Raw genomic sequence first — 13459 nt, 5'->3', positions numbered from 1 at the left:
CACTGAGTGCAGCCGAGCGGCACTAATGAGGGTTGAACCGCCTTGATTCGCGGACCGAGGAGCGCACAATACCTGCTCTTATGGGAGGTCATAAATAAAATCCGTAGGGGTAGGACCAAGGAGCGCAGAGGTACCTTGCGCGCCTCGGTCCTACCCATGCAAGGAACTAATCCCCTAATTATACGGATTAAAAGAGACAATGGCTGGGTCAACCCTGCAAGTAAATCCCATTAGTCGTGCCTCATTGAATACACTACTTTAAAATGAAAATGTAAGGAGTAATTTTGAAACTATAAATATGTTAACAGAGACAATACAAGATACTGTATTATGCATTCGAAGTAGTTATCTTAAAAACAGTTGGTTTTTGTCCTGCGTTAATCAGCCCATTTTCAATGCAGACAAACTGCATATTTTTCTAAGTGCAGTTTATTAAAAATTAAATATTTATCACTAAATAGTACGGAACTAAATTTGCATTATTCTATTATAATTAAAATCATATTAGATTATTCGAGACAGCTAAACTTTCTCTCTGCGTTTCAGAACTATCAAATGTTTACATTATTTTGTTTTGCAGGTACAGTATAGTCAATTTTGAAATAGCTTTGAAGGCATGACGACTATTAATTGCTTATAGCATGCATGATTCTACGTGATTTGTTTTGATCATCGACCCGTGATTCAACCTTCGTCTCCGTCCTGTGGAAACACCTGACATTTTCTCTCGTGATAGAGGTTAGGATATTAAATTACTTAATATTACCGGACGTTCGTACTATTTAGGAGCAACGCATACCATTCTTGAAACTAATTCTTAAGAACAACATTATATTATGTTGTGCATTTCCGGATTAGGTGGGTGAGCCTACTGCTGAAAGTGATATTTGCCAAATGACAATGTGCCTGGGCTAAATTTACTTCAAAAAGTAGTGTTGTTTACATAGGCTTTGTTTAAATTTAAAAGTACTTTTTGTATAAGAATTACTTAGGTTTTTCTGAAAGTATATAGTTAGAAATATCTGAAAATAAATCGATTATTTTGTTTCGTTTACTTTTTTAACTGTTGTATTGCCGACAAAAAAGTGTATCTAATGAAAACATTTACTCCTCAAGATCCTATAATTATTCCCAACTGTTTAGACAAGCACAAATTTGTTTAATCAGAATTTACTTGGCTATTTCCAAAGTAATGGTTTAAGCATCGTTTAAGTAGATTTTATAGCCTTCGGATTACCAATAAATATAAACATAATTACTCTATTTTAATGCTAAATTCAAATAACAGTAACCGGCACATACTCTAAAAGGAATTCTAAAAAAAGAGTAAACTACAAAAATTAAAACTTGTCTTTATTCAAGTAGTGTTACCAGTTACAAAGTAAATTATCTATTATAAAAAAATAAACTTTTGAGTCTAGAATCAAATAAGAGATAATAAGTAATGAGTAACTTACAATCAGTGACGTGGTTTTTAAATTTATTGCTGTACATCTAATAAGGTGACCAATTTTACAAATTCGTTACCGGTGCAGATTCCTAAAGAAAGTTCTATTCTCGGTTAATGTTAACGGTGCAATTGGTACATTTTCTAACTAATGTCACAGATTCGTGGGTAAAAATACTTCATTGGGGCAAATAAATCCTAATCAGAGTGCACCATTAGTCAGCACCCACAATGTAATATGCTGTGATTTTTCTTTAAATTAACAATAACTGTTTCATCTAAATAAGGCTAACTGATTATTTCAGGGCAAAATAATCAAACTTATTTATCCAGTGAGAACAAAGTTATTTTTGAAAAACATCAAACCGTAGGCCTACAGTTTAAACATTTTTTAGGCCTATACAAACATTAGTAACAATGAATTATGTTGTTTGACGTTGTGACATGTTGCTATTTAGACATTGTGATGACAGTGTTATATTATACATCATTTGTGTAATTTAACAAACGTTTTACATGGTGACAACATAAACGCCAAATATAGATGATAATTCGAAAACTAAAAGAAAGTAATACAAATTGAGTTTAAATTAGGAAGATGATTTGGAATTGCAATAACTTTAAAATTATATGGAATTTGATTCATGCTACCATATAAAGTGTTGGCTAAGTAACTTTAAAAAATTGTTCCTTTGTAAAATCTTGTTTTTGTAATATTATGTTATCACTGTTGGCATTAAAAAGTAAAGCTTACCTCCTAAGAAATGTGAAATGAATTGAGAATGGCCCGTATTGTATTTTTGGAAAAAATATATGGGATTCGAAATAGTACAAAATTGTCCACATAAAAAGTCATCATTTTGACACAAATACAATATACGTAGTAACATTCTGACTCCGATCCTTGCTCTCGAGTCTGAGAAACTGCAAAGTATATCAACTATATACTGTATTGGTACGTATGTTTTGTATTACCTTTTCTTTTTATCAATCAATGGAAAAATAAAGTACTTCAATGGATATGCGCATTTTACATATCATAAAGAAGAGATGGTTTCTGTCTGTTGAATTTACCTATAAAACTAAGATGAAAAATTCAGGTTGTTTTTATCAATGGTGGGTACACGTTGAAAGCATTTAATTGTATTCATGGATTTAAATTAGCTAAGGATTTTACAAACCATTCCTGCATAAAAATTAGTATATTTCAAAGCGAGGGGTCCCATTGCAAATTTGCACATTTTAATAGGGTTCAACACCTTTTCTAAGGTAAAACTAACGGTGCAATACCCCTTTATTTTCAAAGATTATGTTTGTTTAAAGCAGTTATTAAAAGTGAATAAACTTACTAATTTACAATAATTTCCATTCATTGATTTTAGATCTACACCATGAAGACTAAAGTCACCTACCTTAATCAAGTCGCAATTATTAAAAAGTAGCCTATTTAAAATCCATTTTTATAAAATAAAATAAATCTAATTGTGGTTTATCATTCAACTGAAGGATCAGCTTTTATATTGCAATTTAAATTCGAAAGTGAAAGTGTACGGCTTGGTAATTTGTTGATACATTAGTTTGGTAATAAGTTGCACTAGAAAAATATGCCTGAATCAATGGTGTAGTCAGTGAGATGCGACTAATGGGATTTACTCACAGGGTCTACTCAAGCATTGTCTTGTTCAACCCTCGTAAGTAGGGGATTAGTTCCTTGCACGGGTAGGACCAAGGAGCGCAAGCACCTCTGCGCTCCTTGGTCCTACCCCGACGAATTCTTCGGCCGAGGGGTTGACAGTTTACGACTTGCGCTCCTCTGTCCGTTTCCCAACCACCTTGGGGGTGGACAATAGACGGCTTATCAGACCCGACCCTCCCCATAGTGGTCTAGAGAAAGCTTGTAAAAAAACTATTGCACAAGCGTGACTTGTTGCATATAATAACTATTGGACTATGTTTATTATATTTGGTACTCTTTGACTTCCTTATGATAATTCAAATGTTTTTGTTTTACATATGGTTTTCTGTTGTTCATTAATTATTCTGTAAATAAGTTTGACCAATTTAGTACATCATAAAAGTTTTCTTCCAGTAAAGTAATCTTTTCATTTCATTCTATTTAACTTGTAACAATAGTATTTTATAACAGGTTATGGGCCCAGACACCCTTATATTGTGTGTTACAGGTTTTAAATAGAATAATTTATTGCTTGAGATAAAATCTTTAGTATGGAATTCGTTATGCAGAAAATGGAATTGCTGCATGGAAAGGACAACTGGGATGATTGGAAATATCGAAATATCTAATGCAAATTAGGCTTAAAGGAATCCCAGATGCATACGAAGCCATTTCTGGTAAAATGGAATTGCCAGAGAAACCTAAAGATGAAACACAAGCTGCAGAAATGAAAGAATACAAAATGAAGATGGATAAGTATATCAAAACACAATCAGAAGTAATGTTTATGTTAGCATCTTCATTAAGTAAGGAAGTAAGAGCTCAGGTAAGAAACCTAGAAAAACCAGATGAGGTTTGGAAGGAGCTGCATAATCTATTTGCGGAAATATAGGAAAACTAAGCCTATGATATATGCTCTCTGTTCTTCACCTACAAATGGGATCAACACTTGGACATGGCTGGGAACCTATCTGCAATCAAGTCGTTATGGGTAAAGCTTCAAGAAGAAATTAAGAAAATTCAAGACAAGAAAGAAGATAGTTTACCTCAGATATTGTTGATTTGCAAGATTTTTGAAATCCTACCAGCAGAATATTCCAACTTTCAGACAACTTGGTTAATGATTCACAAGGATAAAGCGAGAAACCTTGACAATCTTACAAATTGGCTGTGCACAGAAGCAAGAAAGCTGACTTCAAAGGAAAATGAGAAAGAAGATACAGCTTTAAGGGCGGTCAATAGATCTAAAGAAGCCAAAGGTAACTTAGTAGGTGTACAGAAAAACAGCAAAAACAATGATAAAAAGAAAAAGCTTCCATGCCACTATTGTCACAAGAAAGGACATTGGTTGCAAGAGTGTCAGAAATGGATAGCGGATGGAAAACCAGAAAAGAAAAGCTTGGAAAAAGAATCCAAACAAGCAGCACTAACCATATTAAGTAATTGTGTTTTTCAAACCCAGAATACTACCGCATCACATGATTGGTACGTGGACAGTGGTGCTACCAACCATGTTACACATTGTAGGGAAATGTTTACTAACTTTGAACAATTTGAGTTACCTCATGCAGTTACAATGGCAAATGGACAACAGACAAGTGCTATTGGTAGAGGAACAATTTGCATGGAAGCAAATTTGGATGGTATTTGGAATTCAGTAAAACTAACCAATGTATGGTATGTACCTGGTATCTTCGCAAACCTATTTTCAGTAACCGCTGCTCAAGATTTAAATGTAAATAGTAAATTTGTATCGACATCCAAGGATTGCACTTTGTTTGATAGAAATGGTAAACCACTCATCAAAGGACATCGAAGTCAAGGCGGAGGCTTGTTTAAATTAGCAGTAAGAAAATCAGTAGACCTCATGGCTGTTATGGAAGGAGTTCCAGCTGTTAATCAGTTGCAGTTACTTCATGAACGACTAGGACATCAAAGCAAAACTCATGTACAAGAGTTTGCAGGAAGAGAACTGAACCTTAATCTCAAGCTTGACAATGAGGTATGTGAAGGATGTGCTTTTGGGAAAATGCACAGGACACAATTCAGAAGCAGAGATGAACACAGAGCTTCAGTACCTGGTGAAATTGTTCACTCTGATGTTTGTGGACCTTTCTTTGAGTCGATTGGAGGTTCAAAGTACTTTGTATTGTTCAAGGATGACTTTACTCGCTACCGCAGTGTTTATTTTATGAAGACAAAATCTCAAGTTGTAGAGAAGCTGAAGCACTTTCTTGCAGAAGTCAAAGTCACAGGCCATGTAATATGTAAGTTGAGATGTGATGGAGGAGGTGAATTCGACAATGAAAGTATTAGACAAGTCCTTCAAGTGAATGGAATACAACAGCTGATCACAACGCCATACACACCACAACAGAATGGATCTGCAGAGACAGAAAATCGGACCATAGTTGAATGTGCAAGGTCAATGATGCATGCTCACGGTGATCTGCCTCAAGGCTTGTGGGCTGAATTGATAAACACCGCAGCCTATATTTTGAACAGAACTGCTAAGTCATCAGTTGCCGGAAAGACTCCATATGAATCATGGTTTGGAAAAAGACCTACGATAAAAATTTATGGGTTATCGGGACAGATTGTTTTGTCCATGTTCCAAAGCAAAGAAGATGTAAGTTTGACAAGAAAGCAATGAAATGCAAACTTATTGGATATGATGGTAATGATGGATATCGTCTCTGGAATTCATGGAAATGTACTGTCATTCGGTCCAGGGATGTAAAATTTTTGAAAGAGCCTATTAGTCAATCTATAGTAAATGGGCCTATATCTTCAGAAGACAAAGTCCCCGATGAAGAAAAAGATGAGAACTGTTCAGCCCCTGTAGTAGAAAATGTTCCCATTCCTTTTCCTGAAGATGAATCGGAAGATGATAAATTGACAGACGAGGAAGCAGAACAACATGAAGAAAACGTTGTGCAAACTCGCCAACTCCGAGATAGAGCTATGGTAAGGCAGCCCATTCGTTTTGAAGATTTTGTGATGAGTGCCGTTATGGGGAACGCACATTATGAACCAAACACTTTTTCATTCAAGAACAAGTGACAGCAGGAAACCTTGAAGTGAAGAAAAGTGACACAAGTGAACAACAAGCTGATTTGTTTACAAAACCTCTTCTTGGACCAAGGTTGAAGGTTTTAAGACAGAAAATTGGACTGGCTTAACGTTCCCATGAAGTCTCTAAGGAAGCCTTGAGTAGGGGGAGTGTTGCATATAATAACTATTGGACTATGTTTATTATATTTGGTACTCTTTGACTTCCTTATGAGAATTCAAATGTTTTTGTTTTACATATGGTTTTCTGTTGTTCATTAATTATTCTGTAAATAAGTTTGACCAATTTAGTACATCATAAAAGTTTTCTTCCAGTAAAGTATTCTTTTCATTTCATTCTATTTAACTTGTAACAATAGTATTTTATAACATGACTTACCTTGGGCTGCTTCAACTTTAATTTTGTCAAATGAACTGTGATGTTTCAAAAGCAAAAACAATAATTTGGGACCATGCTGCATAACAATAATGGACTGCAATTGTTGAACATCATACATTCCATTTTTATTTTGAACAAACTGAGATTACGATTCAAATACAATTTTAAAAATTATTTTGGTATTTTACTTAGGGTAATGAAGTTATGTAGGCTAGTGTAATTCTCAGTTCATCAAGGTTCTACTGAATTATGTTTGGCAGTGAATAAGTGTAGAATGAAATTTATAAATTTAGGGATACACACCTTTTACAGAGTTATAAAGCCTAATTGCCCTGGCCTAATTAACTTGCCCCAGGCATTAGTGATGTTTTCTAAACTTGGCAAACCCGCAGAATGCCACTTAAGGCCAATAATCCAATACAAAAACGTAAGGAAATACAATGTGAAAATAAACTTGAGATAGAACTCCTTGTCTTGTGAGAACCAGGAAACAACATAAAACATAACCTCAAGTAAACAAGCCCAAACGTTTGACATCAGTCCTGCTGAGCTAAAGTGCTGTGTGAAGATTTCGGCTGCTAGTGTACTTAATTCAAGCAACCAACTTTTGAAAATAGATGTTGTGAATTGTGATTTTCAATAGAGAAACTGTGGACGTGGCTAATTTGAAATTCTATAATTCAAAATCGTCATTTAAGTTTATTTACACTACATAGCTTTACAGTGTTTTATAGGTTAAAAATACATATGTAGCTTATTATTAACCGCACCGAACTATCCAAATCCGAAAATATCTGAATTAGAACCTCCCAATATCCGATCCGATCCGAACCGAGCCTCAACTATCCGATCCGAAATGAAATTTCACTATCCGCACACCTGTAGTCTGCAGGTTTGCTGCAGCGGGGTCATTTTGTTCTTACTGCTGTTTTAAGCTTATGATTATTGAAAATTGCTGTGGTAAAGTAACTGGTTTATAGTGTTTTATAGTAGCCTACTTATACGTCTTTATTTACAATTGTTATACATTTCTGTTATTTACATTATTTATATTATTGAAATAATTACAATACTTGAGGTTAGTGCACTGAAAAACTTTTCTGGGATTTCGAAGTTATATGAAATTCAATTATTTGTTTATTTTCAGCCAAGGGCAGAGAGATACTAACCAACACTAGAGATCTCGTCCAAAAGCTGAGTTATGACGTGATATACGGCGACACTGATTCCATCATGATTAATACCAACATTCTTGAGTATGACCAGGTGTTCAAAATCGGTAACAAGGTAACTGTATTTTAATGTTATGAACTTAATGGTTGCTTTGTTCTGAATTGCATTACTGATTTCTACGACCCTCAATCAAGCTGATGTTCTCACTAATCTGTATTGTAATACTGACCCATCTGGTAGCATTTTAAAGGCAAAGATGAGTGTGTTTTTGTCAGTAGGTTTTGTATAGTGACAAGTGAACAATTAAATGCCAGGAAATACTAAATAGATAACCAATTTAAATAATTCTTTGTAAACTAGACAAATAATTAATCTTAACATATTAACTAATTTATATGGCAGTTTGCTTTAATTGAGTTTAAAATTTATCTCGATCTTTACACATGGCTATGTGTACGGCTGTATTCTGTTATTGTTGCTAACCTTTTTACAGATTAAAGCTGAGGTGAACAAAATGTACAAACATGTGGAGCTTGACATTGACGGAGTGTTCAAGTTCATGTTGCTTCTGAAGAAGAAGAAATACGCAGCAGTGTCAGTGACTCGGCTGCCCAGCGGAGAACTGGTGTGTACTGAGGAGATGAAGGGGTTGGACATGGTCAGGAGAGACTGGTCTCAGCTTGCAGCCGAGGCGGGCAAGTAAGTCCCACACAGTAACAGTTGTATGATTGCTAATTCACTAATTCAACATTCAACATTGTAGTGAAGCAACTGCACAAATGATTTGATAAATGGCATATTGTCTTATTGTAATTGGGTTACTCGCAAGAATTTATACACACTTTTTGTATTAATTCAAAGTCAACTCTACTGTCCATTGTACTCTATTGTCTTGACTCTCTTAAGCTTCAAAAGCCAATATATCAACTATCATGAGTATCAAACAAAACCTTCTCTTTTATGCAAGCTTGGCCAAAGTGGGTTGACCGCTATCATTTACAAGGGTCGTCCAGAAAGTAAAAAACGTTTTAGCATGGTTCAATAAAAACGAAAGATATCAACAATAAACTGTATTTACAAAGCCACAGTACCTTATTCTACTTTTCTACGTAACCGCCATTGTTGTCGAGACATTTGTTGTAACGTGGGACCAGTTTTTCAATTCCGATGTTATACTCGTCAGCCGCGAAAGATTTGAGCCATGTTATCATTGCATATTTAAGTTCGTTGTCATTTCCAAACTGTTTTCCACCCAAAAACTCCTTCAACTTTGGAAACAGATGACAATCCTTAGGTGCTAGGTCAGGGCTGTAGGGAGGATGACTAAAGATTTCCCACTTCAGACGTTGGAGTTCTTGCCGCGTTTGTGCTGAGGCATGAGGCCGGGCATTGTTGTGAATGAAAAGAACTTTTGCCGACAGCATTCCACACCTCTTGTTTTGGATGGCGCGTCGAAGTCGATAGTCTCACAGTAGGATTCTGAGTTTATTGTTGCACCTCGTGGCATGAAATCCACATGGATTAATCCCTTTCAGTTCCAAAAAACCGTTGCCATGACTTTGCGAGTCTGCAACAATGGTTTTTCCTTTTTGGGATTTGAGGGCAAATTTGCATGATGCCACTCCATTGACTGACACTTATTTTCTGGAGTCTTATACGAAACCCATGTTTCATCTCCCGTAACAATACGATAAAGAAATTGGTCCCCATCTTTGTCATATTGAGTCGAAAGTTCAAGGGCTGCCCCCATGCGTTTTGCCTTATGGTCGTCTGTCAAAATCTTAGGCACCCACCGAGCACACATTTTCTCGTAACCAAGGTGATCTGTCACTATCTCATGTAGGAGTGATCGTGAAATTTGTGGAAAAGAGTCATGTAAAGTGGTCAAAGTTAAACGTCGGTTTTCCTGAATCTTTTCTTCAACTTTTTGCTTCAGTTCATCCGTGACTAGTGATGGCCTCCCGCTCCGATCTCCATCATGCACGTTAGTCCTTCCTTGGTTAAACAAAATGCACCACTTTCTTACTGATGACTCATTCATCGCATCTTCACCATAGACAGCTTTAATTTGCCTATAAATTTCAATGGGCTTAACTTTTTGAGCATTCAAAAAGCAAATTACACTCCGTACTTCACATTTGGCGGGATTTTTGATTAGCGCCGCCATTTTAAAACGCTGCGAAAACAAGTAGCGTGACCGGCGACCGCACAGCAACGAGACTCACCTCACACTGAAGAGAAAGGAAGGGGCAAGCGGCCGAGCACGTAATCGCAGTGGTGGAGGATCTGCGCCGCACGTGATGCACATTCGTTCTTTACTTTCTGGACGACCCTCGTAGTTTGGTATACCACTGCATCTGTGCTGCATCTTTATGCAAGCAAGAATTGGTGTTGATACTATGGGTAGAAGAGCTTTACAAAGCCATTCGTAAGAAAAAAAAACACAAAATGAGGGTAAAAGATGCTAGGAAATCTGTGCCACTCGACACATGTTTTCCTAATAAGAGTTGTAGCCAAGCGACAGTTGCATCTATAAAGCAGACGACAATCGCCTCCACAGCAGCTACAACTATGTCATCACAAGCCACATTAGGCTCTGTGCAACATCCCTTGGAGCCTGTTCCATTCACTTCAAATGCAACTAAGTCCTTAGAATAATCATCCCAATCTAGACAACATCTTTCCAAGCCTACCCCTTCCACTTCACGCGGGGTACAACTTAATTATGACCACTTTTCTCCATTTAAACTATGCTAATATACTCCTTTTACATTGTTTAAATGGAGAAAAGTGGTCATTCTAACGAAAATAACACGTTTCTCTGTTATTATTTATCCAATATTGACAAATAAGGTATCATTGAAAACTACATAAAATCTACTAACTTTTTTTGTCTCTTGCAATATTTTTGTAAAGTTAACAGTTTTCGTGAAATTTGCCATAAAATATTTTAAATGGCCGCCATTTTGAAACGGTTAATGATTTTTAGTATAATTAATAATGATAATAGGTCTTAATAAGATAAACATTTTTGTATAATATCAACTCTGTATCTCAAACCGTTTAGGAGTTATTAGTTTTTTTTTTTTAACACATAAATACAGACAGACGGAAAACTAGGCACCACAGACCCACGTTCCTATGGTGAAATGTGTTTGTCTTGACCTAAGGAATAACGCTATATACATATGTCCATAGAGTTACGGGACACCCTGTATAGTGTAAACTAAGTGTTGGGTCCTTTATTGACTTTCTTTCGTATATCTTGTTGTTGTAAACTTTTTATTGTCTTGTTTATTTATTTTGTTGTTACTATTTTCAATTTATATTGATTTTACTTTATTGTTATTATTATTATCTTGGTACTGTCTTTCAATGAATAACTGATGAAGCCTATTGTAATAATGTATTACTTAATGGTGAATAAACTTCTTGATTCTTGACTCTTAATTTTTGCCTTGATTGCGTTAAATCATGAAAGGTGTTGTCATAGTGGCGGTATATCATCACATTTATTGCCACGATGGTGAGAAATAATACTAGGGGTGCAGTGATCGTGAGAATTGATCCTGGATTTTGTGTGTAATGATGCCTGGTGTAGATTATTGATTTCTATCTAATATGCTGACTTTCAAAACAAGACTAACTGATAGGGTGATTTTGTAAACAGGTTTTATGTCATTTTTACTATCTCAGTAACAATAAATAAGGTAGATAATAGAATTTTAGACCCTTGCACATTCTGCCACTGGCTAATTCAGGTAAATGTTTCTCATTTAATTGGTCCTGTTCACGGTTTTATTTTAACGTTTGTTGGCAGGTTTGTGCTGTCTCAGATACTGTCAGACCAAGAGCCAGACGAGAGGATACAAAACATTCACCGTCAGCTGACCAAACTAAAAGATGATCTGGAGACAGGCAAGGTGCCTCTAGAACTGATGACAATCACCAAACAACTGACCAAGTCCCCTGACCAGTACAGTGACAAAAAGGGTCAGCCTCACGTCCAGGTCTGTATCTATATACATCAATGATTCTACTGGTTTTGTTGTAAGTAATAGAAAAGAAAATTAAACATTATGAGATTTGGACAATATGATGCTCCCTAATGACTAGTTTTGATGATTAGGTTTGATTAGTTTGATGTTTCATTGTAAAACTTGTCTAAAGTGTTGGTTTTAGATGATAATACTAGTAGATAGTCTTGGACATTATAAAATGGACATGACAATTCATATTAGGTTTAATTTAAAATAGTCCCTGCTTTTTTAAACCTGTTATTTATACATATAATACCCAACCCACTTTAAGATATATAACCTTTTTCTGTGTGAGTTAACCTTATACACTCAAGTAGTTTTATAGTAGTTTACGCAACGATTGCGTAAAGATAGTGTTAACAACACGAGTAGAAACTTAAAGATATGAGCCTTGGCGAGTGCCTTAAAAACTTCTACGAGTGTCGTTAACACTATTTACGCGAGTTGCGTACACTACTTTACCTACGACGGTGTTTTAATTACTAAAAATCACTACTCATAACTTCTAAGAGAGGTTATGTTTTCGTTTATAACCTCCAATTGCCACTGACAGTGATGCAACGAAACATTGTATCAAACACTAATTTCACCAATCAACAATTAAATTGGCCTGAACAGCTGATTAGTTGAATTTCGAATCATTACAATTTTGCTTCTCTCTCAATCCTTGAACCTCATTGGTCCGTTACCCGTGTTGTTATGAGTAAAACTATGCTGTTATGAAAGTAAACAATGCTGTTATGAGATACTTTTCAATTCTAAGTACTGTACTGAAACAGCTACTTTAAAAAACGGTCGTAGGTAAAATATTTTTATAATTTGATAAAATAGTAATTTTGAAATTGTTGGAGTTCCCCTGTATAGACCAACTGTTTTTACCAACTTTACTCATCAATAATTGTTTTCAAGGTATTTTATGAATAAGGTCACTATTTACTTGTGTATGTGTTAGGGGTAGGCTTTTTGGAGTATTAAAATACATGTAATAATTAATATAATCAGAACATTTCCTGTCAATTATAATTCAATTTTGAAAAAAAAAATAGTGTTTACTTGTCATCCAAAGTGAGGAGAAGTTGTGAGCAAAGTTGTGGAAAAAGTTAAATGTTGAGTAACTAGCTGTTTTGCAAATTAATTACTCTGAACAAAATGCCACTTTGTATGACAACTTTAGACAAAATAAATTCACTCCTGATTTAAACTTTATCATTAGTGTTGCACAGTTAATTCTCTTTGTTTTAGGTGGCTCTCAGACTCAACGGTAGAGGAGCGAGACTGAAGGCTGGTGACACTGTTAACTATGTCATATGTGAGGTGAGTGTTACAAATCTAGCAGCAGTAAAGTTGATACTGAATGGAGAGAAACTAAATTATATTAATCTACAATCATTGGCAATCAATCAACTATTCTATCATGTCCACTATATATTTTCATGTTATTGTATGACACTCTTATAAGTTCCATATTCTTGAAAAAGCATTTGTTTTTACAATTAAGTGTACGACTTGCGGTCAGGCATTGTCAATTGAAAAACAAAATTTCTGAATTCACTATTTCCGAACAGAACTCAACCGTCATTTATGAGATTTCTCCATACACTTCACACCCTCAACAAAAAATTTTATCTCTGTGGCCAAAAAAAAACCTTATGACAGAGAACACCTCATAACTA

The 13459-nt window shown here is 35.4% G+C and overlaps 1 protein-coding gene across 2 annotated transcripts in view; it reads left to right on the top strand.

Annotated features, from left to right (window-relative positions):
* Positions 1-13459, top strand: part of LOC128982788 (DNA polymerase alpha catalytic subunit) — a 255111-nt gene that overhangs the window by 211342 nt on the left and 30310 nt on the right. For both annotated transcript variants that reach the window (XM_054401789.1, XM_054401790.1), the window contains 4 exons: positions 7721-7860; positions 8240-8445; positions 11567-11756; positions 13029-13100. In XM_054401789.1, coding sequence (XP_054257764.1) covers positions 7721-7860; positions 8240-8445; positions 11567-11756; positions 13029-13100 — 608 coding nt within the window. The remainder of the gene's footprint in view (positions 1-7720; positions 7861-8239; positions 8446-11566; positions 11757-13028; positions 13101-13459) is intronic.

Source organism: Macrosteles quadrilineatus, unplaced genomic scaffold (assembly GCF_028750875.1).
Source record: "Macrosteles quadrilineatus isolate MER2022 unplaced genomic scaffold, UCM_ALF_1.0 Scaffold_1__1_contigs__length_201487025, whole genome shotgun sequence".
Lineage (NCBI taxonomy): Eukaryota > Metazoa > Arthropoda > Insecta > Hemiptera > Cicadellidae > Macrosteles > Macrosteles quadrilineatus.
This window is presented reverse-complemented; position numbering and strand designations above follow the sequence as displayed.